This window comes from Sus scrofa, chromosome 5 (assembly GCF_000003025.6).
Source record: "Sus scrofa isolate TJ Tabasco breed Duroc chromosome 5, Sscrofa11.1, whole genome shotgun sequence".
NCBI lineage: Eukaryota > Metazoa > Chordata > Mammalia > Artiodactyla > Suidae > Sus > Sus scrofa.
In genome coordinates, this window is record NC_010447.5 from 43,164,612 (window position 1) to 43,191,092 (window position 26,481).

A 26,481-nucleotide genomic window follows, 5' to 3' on the forward strand; every position below is an offset into this window, starting at 1 on the left:
ATTTTTATGATTATAGCTGTGTAGTATAGCCTGAAGTGGGAGCCTGATTCCTCCAGTCCCATTTTTCTTTCTCGAGATGACTTTGGCTATACTGGGTCTTTTGTGCTTCCAAACAAACTTTAAAATATTTTGTTCAAGTTCTGTGAAAAATATCCTTGGTAATTTGATAGGAATTGCATTGAATCTATAGATTGCCTGGGATAGCATAGTCATTTTGACAATATTGATTCTTCCAATCCAGGAGCGTGGTATGTCTTTCCATCTGTGTCATCTTTGATTTCTTTCATCAGTGTCTTATAGTTTTCAGAGTATGGGTCGTTTGTCTCTTTAGGTAGGTTTATTCCTAAATACTTTATTCTTTTTAATGTGGTGATAAATCAGATTGTTTCTTTAATTTCTCTTTCTGATCTTAAATTGTAGTATATAGAAATGTAGCCGATTTCTGTGTGTTAATTTTGTATCCTGAGACTGCCAAATTCATTGATGAGCTCTAACAGTTTTCTGGTAGAGTCTTTAGGATTCTTTAGGTACAGTATCATGTCATCTGCAAATACTGATAGTTTACTTCTTCCTTTCCAATTTGGATTCTTTTTATTTCTTTTTCTTCTCTGATTGCCATGGCTAGGACTTGCAAAATTATGTTGAATAGTAGACACCCTTGTCTTGTTCCTGATCTCAGCGGGAATTCTTCCAGCTTTTCACCATTGAGAATGATGTTAGCTCTGGGTTTGTCATATATGGCCTTTATTATCTTGATATAGGTTCCCGCTATGCCCACTTTCTGAAGGGTTTTTCTCAGAAATGGGTGTTGTATTTTGTCAAAGCCTTTTTCCACGTCTATTGAGAGTTTTTATTCTTCAGTTTGTTAATGTGGTTTATCACACTGATTGATTTGTGGAGATTGAAGAACCTTTGCATCCCTGGGATAAATCCCACTTGATCATGATGTACAATCTTTTAATGTGTTATTGGATATGATTTGCTATTATTTTGTTCAGGATTTTTGCGTCTATGTTCATCAGAGTAATTGGCCTATAATTTTCTCTCTTTTTTTTTGTGGTATCTTTGTCTGGTTTTAGTATCAGGGTGATGGTGGCCTCATAGAATGAGTTTGGGAGTGTTCCTTCCTCTGCCAGTTTTTGGAATAGTTTCAGAAGGATAGCTGTTAGCTCTTCTCTAAATGTTTGCTAGAATTCGCCTGTGAAACCATCTTGTCCTGGACTTTGGTTTTAATCACAGTTTCAGTTTCAGTACTTGTGATTGGTCCATTCATCTTTTCTATTTCATCTTGGTTTAGTCTTGGAAAATTGTCCTTTTCTAAGAATTTGTCTCTTTCTTCTAGGTTGTCTGTTTTATGGGCATGTAGTTGCATGTAGCAGTCTCTTATGATCCTTTGTATTTCTGTGATGACTGTTGTAACTTCTCCTTTTTCACTTCTAATTTTATTGATTTGAGTCCTCTCTCTTTTTTCCTGATAAGTCTGGCTAGAGGTTTATCAATTTTGTTGATCTTTTCAAAGAACCAGCTTTTCATTTCATTGATCTTTTCCATGGTTTTCTTCATTTCTATTTCATTGATTTCTGCTCTGATCATTGATTTCTTTCCTTCTGCTAACTTTAGGTCTTGTCTATTCTTCTCTCTCTAGCTGCTTTAGATGTAAAGTTAGGTTAATATAGTTTATTTGTGTATATTAACAATGAAATATTAGAAATATTATAAAAATATAAAAAAACAACTAGTTGAGCAGTGTGGAGGTTCCTCAGAAAACTAAATATAGCACTACCATATGATCCTACTCCTTGGCATACGTCTGGACAAAAGTATAATTGAAAAAGATACATATGCCCCTATGTCGACAGCAGCACTATTCACAATAGCCTACACATGGAAACAATCTAAATGTCCAACAACAGTTGAATAGATTAAGAAGATGTACATATGTATGGTGGAATTCTACTCAGCCATTAAAAAAGAACAAAACAATGCCCTTTACAGCAGCATGAATGCAGCTAGAGATTCTCATACTAAGTGAAGTAAGTTAGAAAGACAAATACTATGAGATATCACTTACATGTGAAATCTAAAATATGGTATAAATGAACCTATATACAAAACAGAAACAGTCTCACGGACATAGAGAACAGACTTAGGGTTGCCAAGCGGGGAGAGGGAAGGAGTGAGATGGACTGGGAGTTTGGGGTTCGTAGAATCAAACTGTTACATTTAGAATGGGTAAGCAATGAGGTCTTACTGTATAGAACATGAAACCGTATCTAATCTCTTGGGAAAGACCATGATGGAAGATAATATAAGAAATGGAATGTATTTATATTTGTATGACTGGGTCACTTTGCTATACAGCATAAATTGGCACAACATGGTATCAGCTGTACCTCAATAAAAAATTAAAAATTAAAAAAAGCTATTAGGAAATATTTCTAATAAATTAATCAGTATTGCACTTTAGAATTAGTCATGTGATTTTATTTTAGTATGTGAATTCCACCATTTTCTTCAATCTTTTACTTATACCAATAGTAATTTTCTTTTTAAAATTTTGAGTTATATTTGACATATATTAATTTCAGATGTACAACATAATGATTCTGTGTTTGTAAATACTGTGAAATGTTCATGGCAATGTCTAGATAAATCCTTCACCATACAAAGTTATGAAATTTTTTTCTTGATGAGAAACTTTTAATAATTTCTCTTAGCAACTTTCAAATATACAATGCATTATTATTAATTGTACATGTTGTGTATTACATCCCTGTGACTTTATTTTTTTTTAGGAATTTTCTTTCTCAAAAGGAATCCTAATCACATCATGCTTATTCTTAGTCTAATTTATTAACAATTGACCCTTGAACACTGCAGGAGTTAGAGGCACTCACCCTCTATGCAGTCAAAAATCTGTATATAACTTGCAGTTGGCCCTCTGTATACATGGTTCCTCCCTATCCATGGATTCAACCAATCACAGCTAGTGTAGTTCTATAGTATTTGCTGTTGAAAAAAATCTGCATGTAAATGGACTCATCTAGTTCAAACCCACATTGTCCAAGGGTCAACTGTGTTTCTAAATTGATTTATCAAAGAAAAACTCCACCTTAGTCATTTTAACTTAAACATGGAAGTGATTGAGTCTACATTTGGATTATTGCCATCATTTGATTGTAGACTCTTATCGGACAGTCTTCAGCTAAATGTAATCTTCAGTTTCAAAGGGAAGGAGACATATTGATATTACTCCAGGACCTCTTTTTGGCCATTTACTAACTCTGGGTTTTTAGGAGAATAGAAATTTTGTTTAATAATTCTAAAAATGATTGAAACACAAAAGCTTTATTGTCATTGAGTATCTTATTTACTGATTACACTAAATGAACATTCATCTTTCTGTAGGAGTTACTGAGATTCTCTTTTTCTTTTTTGTTCTAGTGCATTCCACTCTTTGTTCAACTTGTTTTGGAGAGATTAACCCGAGGGGTCAAAACCAGTGAGCTTCGTACTATGTGTCTTCAGGTTGCTATTGCTGCCTTGTACTACAACCCTGATTTGCTGCTACATACTTTAGAACGAATTCAGTTGCCTCACAACCCTGGGCCTGTAACTGTACAGTTTATAAATCAGTGGATGAATGATACAGATTGTTTTCTGGGGTATGTACTTGTCTTTTGGAATTTACATTGCGTTTCTGTTTCTGGAAAGCTGATTTTTTTATATGTACCTTAATAGCATGTGGAAAGAGAATTTTTATGTCCTAAGAATTATTTTTAGTGTACTGTTAACTATATTAAATTTTTAGAAAATTAAGAATGTATTTTAGCAGTATAATATAGTGGAAAGAATGCAGGCTCTGAAAATTAGATATGGGCCTTGTTTTTGACTTCATGTTATACCTCTAGGCAACAAGAATTGTGTCCATCTGGGTTCCATGACTGTTAAGTGTCTGTGGGTAACATAGATATATAAATAGCATTCTAAATGGAGCTGTGTTTCTAAGAAAAGCACGAGTATGGTAGAAATATAATGTACTGTCTCAGGATATTGAACTCTGTAGATCTCAAGAGAGCCTATTTTTTAGTGTGAGATCAGAGAATTGTTAGCTAAGGCCCCAGTCCTGACCTGATAGGAGAGTTGGGCTTTATGTGAAGCAGTCTCCTAGCTTTTCAACAAAGGAAAGGTGAGATCCTAAGTAGTAGTTACATGCCCACCTCAAGTGACCCAACACATGTAAATGACTGTTGTGCTGGAATTTGAGCTAGACTGCTGATTAATTTGTTTAAAACATTAGAAATAATTTGTGTTCTTTTTAAGTTTTGTAAACTTTCATTTAGAAAAATTTTCTGAGGGGAAAAGATTTCCAGCAGGAATAGTTACGACACTGCCAAGTGGTGGGGAGATGATGGAGGCTGGAATTAGGATGGTAGAAGAGGAATGGGGGAATATATTTATGAGCTGTTGTGTGCATTCTAATTTTTCTACTGCAGGAGACTGAATTTGTCCCTGAATTAGATTTCTTATTAAAACTTTGAAAGGAAGAATATACTTTAAAAAGAGATTGTGCTTAAAAGTTATCTCTGACAAAGATTTAGGGAGTGGAGATTTAGTCATTCACAGTTGGTCTGCGGATCTCTTTATGAGTATCTATAAGCAACTTTCTAAAAGCAGAAAATCTTTCTCAGCTACTGAATAGATTGGGCACGCTCAGATTGTGCACCTCTGGATCCTTTAGAGCCCCACTTTGATAATCATCTTTCCTACTGTGATCTTCTTGACACTAGTAGTGGACACTACTAGTTAGAAGCTACACGGATGAGGAAGTCCTCAGGCCAAACACAGTTCCTGTTATGGTACACTGCTTTAGCATTAGTGACATGAATCAGTCAAGCAGTGAAAATAATGAAGAATAGCGGAAGTTAGTAATATATTCATCGTTGGATTTATTGTCTTTTACTCTCATTTTGATTCACTGCCAATGAATTTTTTGGTTCATGCTCGCAATTTTAGGAGTGTTATACTAATATAGTAGTTTTTTATTCTCAATATTTTTAACTTTAAACAATTTAGAAGAAACAATACAAAAATGTGTGTAATGCTTATCAGTCAAACTTTTTTTCTTCAGAATTAAATTTTCCTTATCCTCTTTTATAGCAAAGGATGTTGAATAGATTTACATATAGCTCTAATTTTAGTTAATTAGGCGCAGGTTTTTTTTTTTTTTTTTTTTTGATCTATTTAGGGCTGCACCCATGGCATATGGAGGTTCCCAGGCTAGGGGCTGAATTGGAGCTGTAACTGCCAGCTTACACCACAGCCACAGCAATGCCAGATCCGAGCTGCATCTGTGACCTACACCACAGCTCACGGCAACAATGGATCCTTAACCCACTGAGCGAGGCCAGGGATCGAACCTTCGTCATCATGAATGCTAGTCAGATTCGTTTCCACTGAGCCATGACGGGAACTCCTAGATGCAGAGTTTTTGAAGTAGCTTTTGGCACCTGGGGTTAGTGTATGGTTTATGTGCCAAGAAACCTTGGAGACCCATCCAATGAAGACAGTCTAAGAAACTCCTTGTTTCTCCCCATAGGATAGGAATTTTATGCTGTTAAAATATAAATATTCCTGCTTTAATAAAACTTATTATGCTAAGGCCCAGATATAGTATAATTTATCATAAATAAATAATATATCAAGGAGTTCCCGTCGTGGCGCAACGGAAACGAATCCAACTAGGAACCATGAGGTTGCGGATTCCATCCCTGGCCTCGCTTAGTGCATTAAGGATCTGGCGTTGTTGTGAGCTGTGGTGTAGGTCACAGATGCAACTCAGATCTGGCGTGGCTGTGGCTGTGGCGTAGGCGGAGGCTACAGCTCCAACTGAACTCCTAGCCTGGAAACTCCATGTGCTATGGGTGCAGCCCTGAAAGGACCAAGGAAAAAAAATTACATCAAGATTCACCGTATTTTTTTTCATTTATAATAATTTTTATTTTTTTCATTATAGCTGGTTTACAGTGTTCTGTCAATTTTCTACTGTATAGCAGAGTGACCCAGTCACACATACATACATACATTCTTTTTTCTCACATTATCATGCTCCATCATAAGTGACTAGACATAGTTCCCAGTGCTATACAGCAGGAAGATTCACCGTATTAATTGCAGACTTCCCATAGGTCTTTGATAGTGATAATTGAGTTACAATATTTGATTTACATAGGATTTCATATAGTATAAAATGGGAATACCTCTGTATTACTCCATTAAATGAACCTTAGAGTATACTATAGACATTCTTTTTTAAAATTTCTTCAGAATTGTCCTCATTTCTCATGTGCACAATTTTTTCCCTTTTAACTTTTAGGCATCACGATCGAAAGATGTGTATAATAGGACTGAGTATCCTTTTGGAATTGCAAAATCGACCTCCTGCAGTAGATGCTGTGGTAGCACAGATTGTGCCTTCAATTCTTTTCCTTTTCCTTGGCCTGAAGCAGGTCTGTGCTACCAGACAACTGGTAAACCGGGAAGATCGCTCAAAAGTAGAGAAAACCGATATGGAAGAAAATGGTAAAGTGTTCTAATTGCAGTGAATGCTAGAATTGATTTTGATTTGAGCATACATTTTCTTTGAATTTTAGTCTATTTGGAGTCATTAAACAGATTTACATTCTTGGCCTGTTACACATTGAACAAATATTTTGGGTTTGGTTGACTTATTATAGTAGTCCCTCCTTACTGTGGTTTTGCTTTCACGGTTTGAGTTACCTGCAGTCAATCAAGATCTGAAAATATTAAATGGAAAATTCCAGAAATAAACAGTTCATAACTTGGTTTATTTTTAATTGAAGTATAGTTGACTTATAATATAATAGTTTCAAGTGTACAACATACATAGTAATTCACTTTTTATGGATTATACTCTGTTTAAAGTTATAAAAAAAATTGGCTATATTCCCTGCACTGTAAAATATATCCTTGTACCCTATTTATTTTACACTTAATAGTTTCTTAATCTCCTACCCTGTCTTGTCCCTACCCACTTCCCTGGCCCCACTGATAGCTACTAGTTTGCTCCTATATCTGTGATTCTGTTTCTGTTTCTGTTTTGTCTTTTATTTTTTAGAATTCACATGTAAGTGTAATATACAGTGTTTGTCTTTCTCTGACTTATTTCATTAAGCATAATAACTTCCAAGTCTATCCATGTTGTTGCAAATGGCAAGATTTTATGCTTTTTATGGCTAAGTAGTATTCCATTTTATCTGTTACCATATCGTTATCTGTTCATTTGTTGATGAGCACTTTGATTGCTTTCATAGTTTGGCTGCTGTGAAATTGGGGTGTGTGTGGATATATACCCAGGAGTGAAATTGCTGGATCATATTTTTAGTTTTTTGAAGAACTTCCATACTATTTTCCATAGTGACTGCACAAATTTACATTCCCACTAACAGTGCATCAGGGTTCCCCTTTCTCCGTCTCCTTGCCAGCATTCGTTATTTGTTGCTAGCCATTCATACTTAGAGGAGTGAGATGATATCTTGCTGTGGTTTTGATTCACATTTCTCTAGTGATTAGTGATGTTGAGCATTTTTTCATGAACCTGTATTTTCTCCCATTTAGTAAATTGTCTTTTTGTTTTGTTTTGTTTTTTGGTTTACTTTGCAGTACAAAAGCTTTTAAGTTTAACTAGGTCCCATTCGTCTACTTTTACTGTTTCCTTTGCCTTAGGAGCCAATCCCTAAAAAAATATTGTTGTGATTTATCTCAAAAAGTGTTCTGCCTATCTTTCCTTCTAGGTGTTTTATGGTTTCTGGTCTTACATCTAGGCCTTTAATCCCATTTTGAGTTTATTTTTATATATGGTATGAGAGAACATTCTAATCTTATTCTTTTACATGTAGCTGTCTAGTTTTTTTAGCACCATTTATTGAGAGACCAGTTTTCCCCTATTGTATATTCTTGCCTCCTTGTTGTAGATGAATTGATCATAAATGCATAGGTTTATTTCTGAGTTCTTCATTCAGTTCCCTTGATCTCTGTATCTTTTTTTGAGCCAGTACTATACTACTTAGATTACTGTAGCTTTGTAGTATAGTCTGAGGTCAAGAAATGTAATACTTCTAGCTTTGTTCTTTTTTTCTCAAAATTGCTTTGGCAATTTAGGATCTTTTGTGGTTCCATATATAGTTTAGGATGATTTGTTCTAGTTTTGTGAAAAATGTCATGGGTGTTTTGATAGAGATTGTATTCAATCTGTAGATTGCTTTGGGTAGTATGGGTATTTTAATATTATAAATTCTTTCAATCCACGAATATGGGATATCTTTCCATTTCTTTGTATCATCTTCGATTTCCTTCATCAGTGTTTATGGTTTTCAGAGTATAGGTCTTTCACCTCCTTGGTTAAGTTTATTCCTAGGTACTTTATTCTTTTTGATGCATTATTAAACAGAATTGTTTTCTTGCTTTCTCTTTCTGCAACTTTACTGAATTCATTTATTCTAATAGCTTTTTTGGTGGACACTTTAGGGTTTTCAGTACATAGTATCATGTCATCTGCAAAGAGTGGCAGTTTTACTTCCCTTCCAATTTGGATGCCTTTTATTTCTTTTTCTTGTCTGACTGCTCTGGCTAGGACTTCCAATATTATGTTAAATAGAGGTGGTGAGAATAGGCATCTTTGTCTTATTCTGAATTTAGAGTAAAAGCTTTCAGTTTTCACTGTTATGTATGATGTTAACTGTGGTTTTGTCATAAATTGACTTTATTATGTTGAGGTATGTTTCCTCTATACCCACTTTGATGAGAGTTTTTGTCATAAATGGATGTTGAGTTTTGTCAAATGCTTTTTCTCTATCTATTGAGGTGATCATGTGATTTTTATCCTTTTGAAAAATGTGACGTATCACATTGATTTGTGGCTATTGAACCATTTTAGCATCCCTGGAATAAATCCCACTGGATCATGATGTATGAGTCTTTAAATATATTACTGAATTGGGTTTGCTACTATTTTTTGCATTTATATTCATCATATATATTCGCCTGTAATTTTCTCTTTCTGTAGTGTCTTTGTCTGCTTTTGGTGCTATCATAGAATGAATTTGAGAGTGTTCCCTCCTCTTCAGTGAGAAGGATAGGTATCAGTTTTTCTTCGTAGGTTTGGGAGAGTTCCCATGTTATGCTATCCAATTCTGAATTTTGTTTGCCCAGAGTTTTTAATTTATTTATATTTTTTGTCCTTCTAGGGCCATACCCACGACATATGGAAGTTCCCAGGCTAGGGGGTCAAATCAGAGCTGTAACCACAGGCCTGCTCCACTGCCACAGCAACGCCAGATCTGAGCCTCATCTGTGACCTATGATGCAGCTTGCAGCAACACTAGATCCTTATCCCACTAAGTGAGGCCAGGGATCGAACCTGCATCCTCATGGATACTGGTTGGGTTCGTAACCCACTGAGCCACAACGGGAACTCCTGCTGGAATTTTTTTAAAATATGAAATCAATTTCATTACTAATGACCTCCCTGTTCAGATTGCCTGTTTCTTCCTGATTCAGTCTTAGAAGGTTGTATGTTTCTAGAAATGTTAACATTCCTTCTGGGCTGTCCAGTTTGTTGACATGTAACTGTAGTATTTACATATGATTTTTTTGTATCTCTATGATATCGTTTGTAATATCTCCTCTTTAATTTCTTGTTTTATTTGTTTAGGTCCTCTCTCTTTTTCTTAATGAGTCATCAAATTTGTTTATCTTCTCAAAAAAACAGCTCTTGTTTTCATTGATCTTTTCTATTGTTTTTTTGTCTCTATTTTGTTTGTTTCTTCTATAAACTTTATTATTTCCTTCCTTCTGCTGACTTTGGGGTTTGTTTATTTTTCTTCTCTAATTCCTTTAAATTGTAGGTTAGGTTGTTTGAGATGTTTATTTCTTGACGTAGGCATGTGTCACCATAAACTTTCCTCTTAGAACTACTTTTGCTGCGTCCCGTAGATTTTGAAAAGTTGTGTTTTTATGTTCATTTGTTTTGAGGTATTTTCTGATTTTCTCTTTGATTTCTTTTTCTTTTCTTTCTTTTTCTTTTTTTGCCACACCCATGGAATATGGAAGTTCCCAGGCCAGGGATTGAATTTGAGCTGCAGCTGTGACCTATGCCACATCTGCAGCAATGCTGGATCCTTTACCTACTGCACTGGGCTGAGGATCAGACTCACATTGACGAGAGACAACACTGGATCCTTAACCCACTGCACACACAGCAGGAACTCCCTCTTTGACTTCTTCATTTACCCATTGGTTTTAGTGGCATGTTGTTTAGTCTCCATGTGTTTGTTTTTCTATTTTTCTACCTGTAATTGGTTTCCAATTTCATACTGTTGTGTTTGGAAAAAATACTTAATATAATTTCTATCCTCTCAAATTTGTTGAGGTTTGATTTGTGACCTAGCATGTGTTCTGTCCTTGAAAATGTTCCGTGTGCACTTGAAAAGAATGTGTATTATGCCCTCTTTGGATAGAATGTTGTAGATACATATTAACTCCAACTGGTTCTAATGTGTCACTTAAGAGTACTCTTATTAATTTTCTATCTAGATCATCTGTCCATTGATGTAAGAGAATTTTCAAAGACCTATACTATTATTGTATTATTGTCAATCTCTCCCTTTATATCTGTTAATATTTGCTTTAAAGGTTTAGGTGCATATATATTAACAAATGTTATATCCTCTTCTTGTATTGAACCCTTTATCATTTTATAATACTCTTCTTTTTTTTTGTTATAGCATTGGCCTTTGTTTTAAAGTCTCCTTTATCTGTTAATAGTATTGCTACTCCTGCTTTCTTGTTGTTTCCATTGTATAAAATATCTTTTCCCATTCCCTCACTTTAGTCTCTGTGTGTCTTTAGCTGTGAAGTGACTCTCTTAACATCTGTTTTGCTAAGTATATGCCAACAATCACAGAATTCTTTTTTTTTTTTTTTCAGTATACTGTAATGTACTATTTCTTATTTTCTTGCTTTGCTTTCTTTTGGCTTATAACTATTATGACTTAAGGGAAATTTTTCTAGTAATATCCTATACTCTCTTGTTGAGTTTCCTGCTGAAGTATAGGCTGATTAATTAGCAAAGGTATCTCTTGCTGACTTTGTAATTATACCTTAATGTGTGTGTGTATGTATTTTTTTTTACATGTATGTGGTCAAAACTATGGTTTCTTGCCTAATCCCTAAAACTACCTTGCAGTTTAATCCAAATGGTAGTTTAATCCAGTATGGTGTGTTTTATAGAACTAGTTTTAGATTAATATTGCCTGGTTTGGGTTTACTCCAGGTGTTTATTCTTAGGTTGATTTTGTCCTGCATTTATCATCTTCCAGTATTTACCGTATTAGACCATCCCTGAAAATAGAAACGGAATCAATGGTGATATCGAATTGAGTTTTCAACTTTTGAACTCACATGTAGCTAGTTATTTTTTCCTTCATATTTCTATATTTTTCTGTTTCTATTATTATTAAATGAGAAATAACCTCATTTGAGCACTTCTGAGCAATTATAATCAACTTGGTTAATTGTTAAGAGACTCACAGAGTTCCTGTCGTGGCTCAGTGGTTAACAAACCTGACTAGCATACATGAGGACTTGGGTTTGATCCCTGGCCTTTCTCAGTGGATTAAGGAACCAGTGTTGCTGTGGCTCTGGCATAGGCTGGTGGCTACAGCTCCGATTAGACCCCTAGCCAGGGAACCTCCATATGCTGTGGGTGTGGCCCTAAAAAAGAGACAACCACAAGAACAGCAAGAAAGACCCAAATTCTCAATGGGAGGTCATTGTTATTGAATACACATCCATTGATTATACAATTATTATCTTTTTTTTTTTTTTTAAAGTTACTTTGGGAATCTGGCTAAATGGTATTTTTATATTAATGGATATGAAGCAGCCATAGTAATACAGTAGTAAATCTGGGCCACAGATTTAGGGATGGTTAGAAATTGCTTTCAGTAAGGAGAAAGTCATCTCAGTTTAGCAAACTATAGTAAAGTTAAAATTTACTTTTATAAATTTATGGAAAAATGTTTGGTAGATTTCCCATTTCCAGATATCATTTTATAATTTTTGTTTTCTTTATGGAATTTATATTTTGTCCTTATGTGGTTTTATTCCTTTTAAATAAATAATGGATTCACAGAGGAGATTTCAAGTGATGAAGAGGAAACAAATGTAACTGCTCAAGCAATGCAGTCAAACAACGGAAGAGGTGAGGATGAGGAGGAAGATGATGACGACTGGGATGAAGAAGTGTTGGAAGAAACTGCCCTTGAGGGATTCAGCACTCCACTGGACCTCGACAGTAGTGTGGATGAATATCAATTTTTCACACAAGCTCTACTAAGTATGTTGTTACTCCATTGAATCTTCAGATTTTTTTTCCCCCAAGCTATTTTTTTTTTTTTTTAATCTTCCTATTAGATGTTGTTTTGGGACCTGCCCCAAATTGGTTTAGATTCTTTTTTTTTTTCTTTCTAGGGCTGCACCCGCGGCATATGGAGGGTCCCAGATTAGGGGTTGAATTATAGATGTAGCCGCTGGCCTGCACTATAGCTGCAGCGACGCCAGATCTGAGCCATGTCTGCAACCTATACCACAGCTCACAGCAACACCGGATCCTTAACCCACTGAGCGAGGCCAGGGATTAAACCTGTGTCCTCCTGGATGCCAGTCAGAATTCGTTTCTGCTGAGCCATGACGGGAACACCTAATTTTCATTTATTTTTAATCATAGAAATCCTCAAACATACACAAAATGAGAGAGAATAGCATAATGAAGCATTTATTACCCAATCCTAGCAGTCTTCATCATTATAGAGTGGCAGGGTGAGGCTGCACATTATCCTCACAAAAGTTATTTCAGGCAAAAAGGTCTGTGTGTATTTTTATCCTCTAGTATAAATGAACAATGACTTTTACAGAAAAGAATGAAGAATCTCATGTATGCTGCTTAAAAATTGTGACCATAAACTTACTAGCAATTCACAATCATAGTGTGAAGGAACAGAGTCCATAAGAGTAAATTTTTACTGCATAAGCAACTTGCCCATTTTGTGCAGCAAAAGACACTATAGATACAGTTAAAGTACTCATAAAAGATTGAGAAAAAATATTTGTTACATATATGTCATAGGCTTAAGGGCCAGAGATTACAAAGGCCCTCTACAAATGAATAGGACCAGTAATACAGGATAAGAATGAGAGATATAAATGGAAAACTTACTGAATTAAAAATAAATAATAAACCAATGAAAATATTTAGAAAATTACTAAAGAATCATAATGAAAAAAATCTCATTAACCTCATTATTTAGACTTTTATAATTATGATGGTACCATGATTTAGCTTATTTCCAATGGTATTTCCAGGTTTTTTTTGTTTGTTTGATTTTTGCTGTTACAAGCAGTATTAAAGTGAACATCCTCCTGTATTGTCACTAACAGGGCAATGGTAGTGTAATATATTGGCATTATTTAGTGTTGTTACAAATACGGTTAATGAAGATAAAACTACCTTTATGTTTTATTGAAATTTAGCGGGAACAAGAAGTAGGAAGTACAGGGACTGATGTTCTAAAGCATGGGGAAAATAGGAGTATAAATGTGGAGATTGGAATGTGGAAGGTGTGCTCCAAGAGAGTTGCTTCTAGACCTGGGTGTATATCATAAAGAGCAAGGAAGCTGTTAAACCTTGGGTGGGTCTCAATATGCATGTTGAAAATGCTCCTCAAGTGATAGGCAGCCAGCTTTGGCTCAATCAGCATACAGGGACCACTGCTTAAAGTCTCTGTGAAATAGTAAAATTGTACCAAATTGTACCAGCCTTCAATTCCAGACTGAGGTCATCTTTATCCCATTGTGCATTAGAGTGTTTTTGAATATTTTTCTATGAAGAGATGACCTTGGGGGTGTGGCAGTTTCCTTCAGGGGAGTTATCAGGTGATGGAGTCCAGAATGACTGAAGGGGGCTAGACTCAGGAACCAAGCATCAGGAAATTACTTATTAAGATGGGAGTAATACAGCCCTGTAGTGGGAGGATGGCATCTGATGGAAGGAAGCATACAGGTAAAAAGACTTCAAGAGAGCAGCACAGAATTGGATGTGGAGCAGGCATGATTAAAGATGATAGGGATTTACAGTGGTTGACTAGGGGACTGACAGAGCTAGTGATGGAAATGGGGAGATAAAGAGGGGCTTGGGAGGTAAAAATGTTAAATTTGGTTATAGTTGTGCTGAGTTTGAGGTGAGCCATCCAATGGAAAAGTCCAGGTAGCTTAGGGAATGATTTTGCCTATAGGTACAAACCTGAGTTTTTGATGCAAAGTGATGCTGAAGGTCCAGGTAGCATGAGAATTCCCGAGGAAAATGGTTACAAATGAGTAGGCATTTCCCCAGATATGGATTTTGGGGAGCATTGACAGTCAAACCCCAGGAAGAAGAGGAGATGGTGGAGGAGACAGAGAACTAGGCAAAGCAGAGATTTGTGATGTTCCAACCTTCCTTTATAGCCTCACACAGGGCGAATACTAAAGTGAGTACTCAGGAGTAATCCTTTGTTGGAATAAGTTTTATCACATATTGTCTGTGATTGTTTCATTGTAATTTGATTGCATCACTAGTTATTTTAGTAATTGTCACTGGATTCCTCTGTCCTTCCTCTTCCCCCTACACACTCCAAAATACAACAGCTGTACAGAATCGGGATGCTGCCTGGTACCAACTGCTGATGGCACCGCTCAGTGAGGACCAGAGGAGGGCACTGCAGGAGGTGTACACACTGGCGGAGCATCGGAGGACAGTGGCAGGTCAGCCAGCATGACTTCCAGATTGGAGCGCATGTGTCAGAGTACCAGTAGTCAGCCTTTAATTTATGAGTCAGATGGCATCTAAATGCTGTTCTAAAAATTGTTAAGGGAGTTCTTGTCGTGGCTTGGTGGTTAACCAATCCAACTAGGAACCATGAGGTGGCGGGTTCGATCCCCGGCCTCGCTCAGTGGGTTAAGGATCTGTCGTTTTGGAGAACTGTGGTGTAGCTCACAGATGTGGCTCGGACCCTGAGTTGCTGTGGCTCTGGTATAGGCTGGCGGCTACAGCTCCGATTAGACCCCTAGCTTGGGAACCTCCACATGCCGCAGGTGCAGCCCTAGAAAAGACAAAAAAAAAAAATTTGTTAGGGACCAACTTTTCAAGATAATAAGGAATTTTCATTATTGTATGATCTCTTTAATCACTTGTAATATCTTAGCTCTGTAAAATACTGTGCGTTAATATGTGCCTTTTAGTGGTGTTCTTGTTTACATCCTTATCCTAATTTGGCCAAAGATAAGACTAAAAGTTGGGATGAATCCTGAGAGGGAGTTAATCAGTGGGTCGCCCACCTAAACATCTAAATAAAGGTATGGATCAAAGGTATTTTATGAGTTCTTGCAAGGGGCTTGTATTCCTGGAAAGGAAATACCCTCCATTTCTATTTGTTGGACTTTCTGTGTCAGTAATTCTTGTTGATTTTCACTTTTGAGCTGGAAAAATTATTTTATGTAGATGTTATTATGGTAACCCCTAGAAAATTAATGGAAAAGATTTGGTGGGTTACAAAAGTATTTTAGTAGGAAATATCATGGAGTGGGAACCTAGAGTCTAGAACCCAAGTCCTTCTGCATCGGCTTAGACTTTCAGTTGTGCACAGATTCTGTATGGAACCTTCTGATGTGAGAAGTCAGTGTGCAGTAGACACTATAGCTTTAAGCCTTGTTTTCATTTTGCTCAGTTTTTGCGAAGTTTTTCCAGGATAGAAAATATAACTTCAGTCTTCCCTCAGTATCTGTGGGGTGAGGGGACTTGGTTCCCAGGCTCCCCCAGATACCAGAAGCCGTGGATGCTCAGGTCCCTTGTAAGATGGTGGAGTGCAGTTGGCCCTCTGTATCCATGGGTTCCGCATCTGCAGACATGGGTTTGTTAAAGGCTGTTCAACTGGGCAGAATAATTATGACCACAGTTCCCATTCCTTCATAGTGCTGACTCTAAAGAATGTAACTCTTTTGAGGTTAAAGAACTTTGTCACCTTAAATAATCTTCTCTTTTCCCCTCTTTATCTTGGCAAATGCCAGAAGCAAAGAAGAAGATTGAACAACAGGGAGGCTTCACCTTTGAAAACAAAGGAGTCCTCTCTGCATTTAACTTTGGGACTATGCCCACCAACAACTGAAAGAAGGAACATCAGCCGACCAAATGTGGTACATCACCACATTGTACCACATTGTACTTCAGGCAGGAGTGGGTCAAGGGGAGCCAGGGAGGGGCTACTTTTTGCGCCACCTGCTGTACCAGCTACTGCCTGGCATCCAGCAGCGCCTTTATCCACCCTGCCTTCCCCTTTGACCTTTCTCACTCTGAAATATATATTTTAAGCAGCTACTGTAATGTATGAAATTTAAGAAAACCAGAATCATTGGACTGAAAAGGACAAACCACATGCTCCAAAGGATGAATGACCAAGGTGGTTTCAAGAGGATTGGATGGAATCGCACGTCTCAGGTTTTGCCATGCAGAATCAGTGGATTTATGCGAATAACAGTGCCTTCTGTTGTACATGAATTATCTGAAAACATTTTTTTGGAGTGCATTGCAATTTTTTTTTAAAGCGTAAAACATATTTCTAGATATAATGTAAACCTTGGCTGTATGTTGACTTATTCTGCATTTTACTATGTGAATTTACCATTAGGCAGTTAGCTGCAAGTCACTCTGGTTTCAAAATCATCACTGCTCCCCTTGTTCCCCCTGCTGCTAGGGGCTTTCTTCAGGGGTTGTACAATATGCACTGGCTCTGGTTTTTCACAACATGTTTTTTCCTAAAGATGTGGCTTTCCTAAGAAGTGTCTTATTCTCTCTTCCATCATATTTTTCAGCCCTGCAAAGGGTGGTATTTCTTTTGGAGTCAGCATATATGAGTATCAATTTCATTCATAGCCTAATAAGTTCAGGACTCAAAAATTTCTTGGCAGCAAGTGGCAGGGACTCATTAGTCACTGGAATTAACAGTAAGTTAATTATGCAGTTGATTGATAATTATACTAAAGCACATTGAACTTCTAAGAGAAAGGTGCTACATAAGCACGCTGTCTTTCTGGATGGAGGCTTGCATTTTCAATAACTTATCATTCCAGCTGTGTTGGACCTGGGTCCAAAACATTTTGTAACAATATATATATATATATTTTTTTTTATCTAGGAAAAAGACCCAAGTAAATTTAACTTCTTGCTTTCTCACACTTCTGAATTTTCTCCTATCTAATCCATTCTAGTTTTTATTATAGCTCAATTTGGCTTCTTTTATTTTTCAAGGGTTGGGAATATTGGTCAGCTGTACTCTTAAACATGGTAATGATACAAGATAGCTGGTGATAAATATTGGAGATGGAGGTTGCCGTGCTTTTTCTGAACTGATCCAACACCGCAACATGCGTGATGGTGCTTTCATTCAGTAAAGTGAAAGTGTATTTTCAGAACTTTCATTTCTGGGTATGATACAGTTGTCCACTTTTGTGAAATGTTTTCAGCTTAATATTTTACATCAGTCACTGGAGGAGTTTTCTCCAGGTGCTTTCTATATTACCATCCCTTGTTAATATGAACTCTTTTTAGAATTTTAGGTTATTTAAGTAGTTTTTACAGAAGTAGCCCAAGAAGCCATGAGTTTCAGAGTTAAATGATCCCCTGCTTCCCTTTGTTCCTCCCTTCCTGCGGCATTAATGCTGATTGTGCCAATTGGTGTGTAGAAAAGAAAGATGGCATTGGGGGAAATTTTAGACATCTTAAGGTTTGAAACTCTTCTTATTCTCCTCTTGTCCCAAATGGTTTAATTTTAGCATAAGTAATATGCCTTCACACTGGATTGTAAGAGGCATGTGATTTTATTTTTGTGATGTATTGTCTTCTGCAGTATTAAAGGGAAAGAAGTGTTAATGTGTATCATCCTATCTTGTTTTTGAAGCCAGGGTAGTTGTATAATTTTGTTACCAGCAGTGCTAACCTGAATGTGATCTGATTACCTTGGAAATGCAGGAACTTATATGAATGTACTGTAAAATAAAATGCGGACTGATTCCCAGGATCCTGAAATCCTCCGTGTGAACTGTTTTCTGAAATGTGGACGTGCCCTAGGCAGGTGATCAAAAATCCATCAGTAGGGGTTCCTGCTGTGGTGTAGTGGGTTAAGAATCCAACTGCAGTGGCTCGGGTTGCATGGAGGTGCGGGTCCAATCCCCTGCCCGGTGCAATAAGTTTAAGTTTCCGGTGTTGCTACAGCCTGTGGCGTAGGTTGTAGTCATGGCTTGGATTCAGTCCCTAGCCCGGGAACTTCCATATGCCATGCGTGCGGCCACCAAAACAAAACATCAGTATGTTTTCCTGCCTCCTGGGGACCTGGAGCAAGGTGGCTGTAGGTCTGGGAGGGTAATGGCTTCATCAGGAGCAGCGAAAGAGTGGGGAGTGTTTGGGGGCTGGTGCCCATCTCATTAACCAAGGTGTCCAAATGAGAACTGCAGATGTTCTGAAAAAGCAGAGGTCATTCAACCACATCAGGACCTTGAAGGAAAGGAAAAGATGCCTGAATTGGAGCCATTTTCTGATGCACTGCCATTGACTTAGTAGCAGTTAAAACAGAGTAGAATGGTCAGTGCTGGCCTTTTGATTCTCCAATATTTACCTAGCAGGGCAGTAAACTCTTCCTGCCCACAAGACCACACTGAACTAGTAAATTGTTAATCAGTGAAAATACCAAAGAAAACAAATTGTCATTTATTGAATATAGTGAATATATTCAATAATATAGTGAATATGTTCAATAAGTCCAGTTTTCTATTCAGCATGGGAGACTGAAAACGGTAATAAATTTATGGAGGGAATGAAGGGAAACTTGGCCATGTGATCAGAGACCACCGGTGTGTGGATGTGTGTGCATGTATGTTTCATCTGGGAGAGTAAAGACTTTTCAGATAAGCTTTACTTGGTAATCCTTCCTGTCCCGTTTCCCTCTCTCCATTGAGATCAGTGTGTAGGGGCTGACTGTGGTGGGTTGGAAACTTCTCAGACAGTCCATGGCGAGTCACGCCACAAAATTGGAGGGCAAAGTGTTGGGCTCTGTTTTTTTAGGAGGAAGTGCAAACACCGGCACAAGAGTGTCTGATCCTGAGAGGTGTGTATGGAATAGAAGGGCAGGGCTGCAGGGGAGGCCGGGGCAGGCAGCAGTGCTGGCAGAGGGAGGAGGGGGCTGTGTTGTGGAGACCAGGTGTGAAAAGGCTCTGCCAGCAACAGGAGAGGTGAGTCAATGCAAATGCTCCCTGCAGGGCATGAGAGAAGAAGTTCACCTTAGAGATCACCCAACTTGGGAAGAGACTTCAGTAGTACAAGTGCCTCTCAAGAGCTAGGAATTGGAGGCTTTTCCCAAAGGATTTGAACAATGCCTGGAGCTAAGAGCAACTCAGGCAGGAGTGAGGTATGGAGATTTTTTTTCCCCCAAGGGCCTCTCTGGCCATGAAGGAAAAATCTGGGGAGGATGAGAATTACCCTGGGCACCTTCAGCTGTGGGCCAGTGTCCCCTACAACACAGGTTTCAGTTAAGAGTGACCCACCACTCCCACTGCCCAGCAGGTAGGACAGTCCCTCTCTTATCTCCTTTTGCAGTCATTCTTCTGCAGCTTGACCCTCTTCTGTCCACCTCACTGCCACAGTAGATGACTTTTCAAAATGCAAATCTTGATTGTATCAGTAACCTGAGCGATTAAGGTCTCTCAGTGGCTTTTAGGATCCAGATAAAATCATTAAGTTGGCCGCAAATCTCCTGAGTTATTTGGCCCTTTTCTCACTGCCTTCTGCCTCCAATTCACTGGTTTCTTCTCCTCCAGGTTCACAGATATTATTTTCTCCTCTGTCCTTTACTTGATAAATACCTCTGCCTCTTCATTTGGGTACATAAATATTATTTCCTTACAGAAGCCTTTCTTCTCTAAGAACCCCTAGGTCAACTTTGAATCATATATCCCATGTATTTTTTTTTTTTTTTTGGCTTTTTGCCCTTTTTCTAGGGCCACTTCCGGGGCATATGGAGGTTCCCAGGCCTAGGGGTCGAATCAGAGCTGTAGCCGCCAACCTACACCAGAGCCACAGCAACACGGGATCCAAGCCGCATCTGCGACCACAGCTCATGGCAACACCAGATCCTTAACCCACTGAGCAAGGCCAGGGATCAAACCCGCAACCTCATAGTTCCTAGTCGGATTCGTAAACCACTGAGCCACAATGGGAACTCCTGATATATCCCATATATTAGTCAAATAATGTACAATATAAGCTGCTTGAGCCAAATCTATGTCCTTACTACTGTCAACTAAAAAAAAATGCACAACCTAAAAGTTGAGAGTTAAGTTTTATTTGGGGCAAAATGAGGACTTAAGCCCAGGAGGCAGTATCTCAAATATCCCTGAGAAAACTGTTCTGAGGAGGTGAGGTGGGAGCTAGGATATATAGGAGTTTTGCAACAAAGGACAGATTGTAGGAACAGAAGATTACTGCTTTTGTAAATGTCCGGGCTCACTCAGGCTGTGAAATCACAAGATATTGGCCCCAGATAGCTGAGATGCACTACAGAGTTTCCCCAGGGCTCGATGTCTTGACCGGCTTCAGTCTGATGGCTGCTAGATGGCAGGTATTCTTTGTTTCCTTCCTGAGTTCCCTCAGGGCTCACTGGCTCACGCTTGGAGGTAGGAGGTAGCTGCACTCGCTGATGACTGTGACAGTAGCCTGGGCAGGGGCTATTTCAGATATCTCTGAAGTGCTTCCCCCAAATAGGCAGGAGGAAATAACATCAGTATATGTAATACAGGTGAAGGGAGAGGTGCATGCAGCCATGAACACATTTCACAGAAGTTTGCTGCTGGTTCTGCTTAAGTTACTACTAGTCACGAGGCGTAGACATCACCATAAAGGATTTTAGTGTTACTCTAGGTACAAGGAGACGCAAGAATTGGTTTCATAAAATCTCCTAAAAATGTCAATCTGAGGACCTGTTCTGCCAGTTTTCCCAGAGTGATTTCAGAGAGACAGTAGTGAGTGATGGCTTGAAGTGAGATCTTAATTCTCTGCTCTAGGAATTGAACCTGGACAGCCTGGTTGAAAACCAGGAATCCTAGCCACTAAGACTAACCAGAGGCTGAAAGCAGAACTGCCCTGATTCTTGCCCCCTGTTGAAAGCACGAATGTTTCGAGGAGGCAAAGACTGTAAAAACAGGTATAACATTTATTGTTGCAAAAACAGTACAACATGAGGAAGAGCACAGAAATACAGAGCATTAGTCTAAGGCAGAAGTAAAGCAGTAATACATACCCAAAGGAGACTTGAGGGGGAGTTCCCGTCGTGGCTCAGTGGTTAGCGAATCCGACTAGGAATACATGAGGTTGAGGGTTCGATCCCTGGCCTTGCTCAGTGGGTTAAGGATCCAGCATTGCCGTGGGCTGTGGTGTAGGTCACAGACATGGCTCAGATCCCATGTTGCTGTGGCTCTGGCGTAGGCTGGTGGCTACAGCTCCGATTAGACCCCTAGCCTTCGAACCTCCATATGCTGCGGGAGTGGCCCAAGAAATGGCAAAAAGACAAAAAAAAAAAAAAAAAAAAAAAAAAGAGAGACTTGAGGTTGTGGGTGTTCCCCTGAATGAAAAGCCTGCCAGAGGGGTGATTTAAATTACTTAACCAGGTCTTTGTCTCACTTTGGCCAATTAACTTGTTTTATCTTTCACACCTGACCAGATCTAGGGCCCTCCCCTGATCTGCCTTCGTATCTTTTGGCCAAGATGGTTCCAAGGCAGAATATGGCAGGAAGGTTATCCAGACTTATTATGTCCTGGCACCCCTTCCCCTTCTGACCATGAAGGGTCTCTTTGCACACGTGCAGTTGGGTCTCCCTGATCCTGAGGATGGGGTGTCCATGTCTTGTCTATTGTGAATAGTGCTGCTATGAACATTGGGGTGCATGTATCTTTTTCAATGAAAGTTTTTTTCTGGATATATTTAGTGCCCTAATTTAGTGGTTCTCACCATTACAGGACACCATTTGCAACCATGGCTGAATTAACTTTTGACATAGTCAGGCACTGAGTTACATTGACTCTGTGTCAGCTCCATTAACTCATGCAATCAAGACAGTCCTTCAGTAGATCAGTTTAATGTGCATGACAAACTTGCATTGCTGTAAAGCTATTTCTCAGTCTCTTTCAAAAAGAGTCACAAGCCTGGACATGCTTCTCTGCCCTTGGCCTCTATTTTTATCATCTCATGTTTATATTTAACTTGGAAATCTGATTTTTAGAGATGCCTTGGTATAGGATTGACTGTGGGGTTTAAACACAGGAACAGAATTGATCTTTTAATATAATAACACAGGCATTTACCTCCCTAGGTCTTTTGTTGAGGTGTCACTAGACGAGGGTTATTTGGTGACACTGTTATTTTATTCTGCAGTGGTGAGAACCACTAAATTAGGGCAATGGATTATGTTGTCAATCAAATTTGATAGAACCTCTGTGAGATTTTGTAATGGAATGAAATCAACACACTCCAACTGAACTGTGATTAGAAGTATACCTTAATCATTGAAGGGCTATATTTTTTAAATGCTGTAAAGTGTATTTCTTTATGCTGGATTTAATTTCCCACTGCATGCTTCTATAAGGTTATAAATGTGCTCCTCAGGGTAATCTTAGGACATTTTCAAAGCCAAGCTAAAGTGTGGCATTTAAAAGCATTTGCTTTTACTTACATATATGTTTATGTATATAAATGTCATTTGAATGACATTTATGGAGTAATGGAGTGTTTTGAGGAGGAAAAACTTTCCCTTTGCTCTCTTAGGTTTAGTAACTGAAGTTTTGAGAATTAAACTAAGAAAAGACAATTAAAAGGAGAAAAGATGCACAGTATTTTTATTAATATTCACATGCATGTGAGTTCACAGAAGTGAAACTAAAAGAAGTGGTTAGAAATTTAGACTAATTTCTAAAAGTCAACAAATAAGAATATGGGAGTGAGCTGGACCATGGACAGCTTTTGCCTTTGCCCTTGCACTAGACAAACAGGAGAGGGGCCATCGAGCTGTCCACCTTTATCCTAGGGCCATCTTCATTCTCTTAACACCAAAGCCAGGCAGAGGAAGGGTAACTTTTCTCGACCCCAGAATTTAAAAAACTGTTTTAGCCCACACAAATTTCATGACACTCTGTAAAATATTCTAGAATTCTTGATGCTTGATATGTACTTTCTTGTCTTCAAGGAGAACACTTATGGGCCAACATACCATTTAATGATCATCGATACCATTTTTGGCAAGTTTTATGCCTCATCATCCTCATTTCCCCACCCCTTGACTTCTAATTTTTCTTTAGATTCTTCTTCATATCATTCTATTCTATTTTTTTTAATTGTGAGTGTATCTTATTTTTTTATTTATTTTTTTTGTCTTTTTTTTTTTTTTTTTTTTTGCCATTTCTAGGGCCGCTCCTGCGGCATATGGAGGTTCCCAGGCTAGGGGTGGAATCAGAGCTGTAGCCTCCGGCCTACGCCAGAGCCACAGCAATGCGTCTGCAACCTACACCACAGCTCACGGCAACACCGGATCGTTAACCCATTGAGCAAGGGCAGGGACCGAACCCGCAACCTCATGGTTCTTAGTTGGATTCGTTAACCACTGCGCCATGACGGGAACTCCTCATTCTATTCTTAACTGAAAATTTCATTTGTATTAGGTCGCTCATTAAATACCTACTAACGTTTTAGAGATAGAGTGATTCTTAGATTGGTTCATTCTGAATATTTTGACCATTAAGTATAAAAGAAAGAAAAGATAGAGGGAGAAGAGTAGATGTGGGGACAAAGTGGATAAAGGTATAAATCATTTAGAGACCCAGGAACAAAGTCAAATCCTTCCAAAGAAAATTCACCTAAATACACAGTTCCTAATGCTCTGAACTCAGGGTATGCCATATGCTGTTTGTCAATAGGATGTTGGCAGAAGGGTAATGGAATTCATCTCGGAAATGCTGTGGTGAAGCATGTTGAAGACATGTGCATTCTCCTTTGTACCTCTCTCCACCCTATCCCTGTCCCAACGCCCTGCTTTGTGCACAGTGGGTGTGACTTTTTCTTTTTTTTAAGGGCCACGCCCATGCCATATGGATGTTCCTGGGCTAGGGGTAGAATTAGAATTGCAGCTGCTGGCCTATGCCACAGTAACACCAGAACAAAGCTGCATCTGTGACCTACTCCACAACTTGTGGCAATGCCAAATCTTTAACCCAGTGAGCACGGCCAGGAATTGAATCTGTATCCTCATGGATAGTAGTTGGGTTCTCAACCTTCTGAGCCACAATGGGAACTCCTTTTCCATTTTTTTTTTCAGTTTTATCTTTTCTAAGTCAGATCATATGCCATATATGTTCTATATATATATATCTGTCACTCTTATTTTTCCCTTTTTCTGATCTCCATCTATGGGTAGTGTATTTGCTGCCCACAAGAAGTATTTTTTAAAAATTTTATTGGAATATAGTTGACTTACAATGTTGTATTAATTTCAGGCATAAAGTAAATCAGTTATACATATATCCACTCTTTTTATTTTATTTTATTATTTTATTTTTTGCTTTTTAGGGCTGGACCTGTCACATATGGAAGTTCCCAGGCTAGGGTTCACATTGGAGCTACAGCTGCCTGCCTATGCCACAGCCATGGCAAAGTCAGATCCGAGCTGGGTCTTTGACTTACAGCTCATGGCAATGCTGCTGGATCCTTAACCCAATGAGTGAGGCCAGGGATTTATCAAACACACATCCTCATGAATACTACTCGGGTTTTTTACTGGTGAGCCACAGTGGGAACTCCACATATCCATTCTTTTTCGGATTCTTTCCCCATATATGTTACCACACAGTACTGAATAAATTTCCCTGTGCTATACAGTAGGTCCCCATTACCTGTTTATTCTATATATAGTGGTGTGTATATAGAGGTCCCAACCACATTTATTCTTCCCCTGTACATCTCCCCTTTGCTAAATAAAAGTTTGTTTTCAAAATCTTTGTCTGTTTCTGTTTTATAAGTTCTATTTTATAATTTCTATTAGATTCCACTTTAGTGATCTCATATGATATTTATCTTTCTTTTTCTGACTTACTTCACCTAATATGATAATTTCTATGCCCATCCATGCTGCTGCAAATAGCATTATTTCATGCTTTTTAATGGCTGAGTAATGTTCCATTGCATATATGTACCACATCTTCTTTATCCAGTCTTCTGTTGATGGATATTTTGGTTGTTTCAATGTTGTGGCTATTGTAAATAATGCTGCAATGAAGGTTAGGGTGTATATATCTTTACAAATTAGAGTTTTCTTCAGGTATATGCCCAGGAGTGAGATTGCTGGGTCATATGGTAGCTCTATATGTAGTTTTTTTAAGGAACCTCCATACTGTTCTCCATTGCAGAAGCACCAGCTTACATTCCTACCAACAGTGTAGGAGGGTTCCTTTTCCTCACACCCACTACAGCATTTATTGTTCGTAAACTTTTTGATGATGGCCATTCTGACTGGTATGAGTTGCACACACCAGAATGCAATTTTGATTTGCATTTCTCCAATAATTAGTAATGTTGAGCGTATTTTCATTTGTGTTTTGGCCATCTGTCTTATTTGGAGAAATACCTGTTTAGATCTTATGACCATTTTTTAATCAAGTTGCTTTTTTTAAATTTTAAAGCTGTGTGAGATGTTTATATATTTTGGAGATTAATCCCTTGTCAGTTGCTTCATTTGCAAAGTTTTTTTTTCTCATTCTGTAAGTTGTATTTTTGTTTTGTTAATGATTTCCTTTGCTGTACAAAAGCTTTAAAGTTTAACTAGGTCCTATTTATTTTTATTTTTGTTTTCATTACTCTAGTAGGTGGACCATGAGAAGTATTTTTACTGTTGTTTCCTCAACCATCCTTTGACTGGTTACAGATTTTCTTCTAGTATTTTCCTTGAGAAGAGATCCACATGAGCATTATTCTCTGAATTTTAAAAGGTTCAAAACAATTTGATAGTATTTACAGTTGGAAGAAATGTGACTAAAAGCTCTATTTCTGGCAAGAATATAAATTGGTACAACCCCTGGCAAGCAAGTTTGCAATAACTCATAAAGGTAAACATTCACTAATCTATGACCCAGAAATTTTACTTCAACTCAGGGGCAGCTTGTGCATAGGTATACCAGGAGTCATGAATATGACTGTCCATAACAGTACCGTATTTTTTCTTTTATTCCTTTTTTTTTGGCTGCCCCATGGCATATGGAGTTCCCAGGCTGAGATCCCAGCT

At 38.1% G+C, this 26,481-nt stretch overlaps 1 protein-coding gene across 2 annotated transcripts in view; it reads left to right on the plus strand.

Moving 5' to 3' along the window:
• The window catches only part of IPO8 (importin 8), an 83,059-nt gene extending 64,863 nt beyond the window's left edge, over window positions 1-18,196 (plus strand). Inside the window, exons 21-25 of one of the 2 annotated variants that reach the window (XM_003126400.5) lie at window positions 3,445-3,665; window positions 6,377-6,582; window positions 12,215-12,418; window positions 14,764-14,880; window positions 16,183-18,196. In XM_003126400.5, coding sequence (XP_003126448.2) covers window positions 3,445-3,665; window positions 6,377-6,582; window positions 12,215-12,418; window positions 14,764-14,880; window positions 16,183-16,280 — 846 coding nt within the window. In that variant the 3' untranslated portion in view covers window positions 16,281-18,196. The remainder of the gene's footprint in view (window positions 1-3,444; window positions 3,666-6,376; window positions 6,583-12,214; window positions 12,419-14,763; window positions 14,881-16,182) is intronic. The other variant, XM_005664009.3, reaches the window with a different exon arrangement.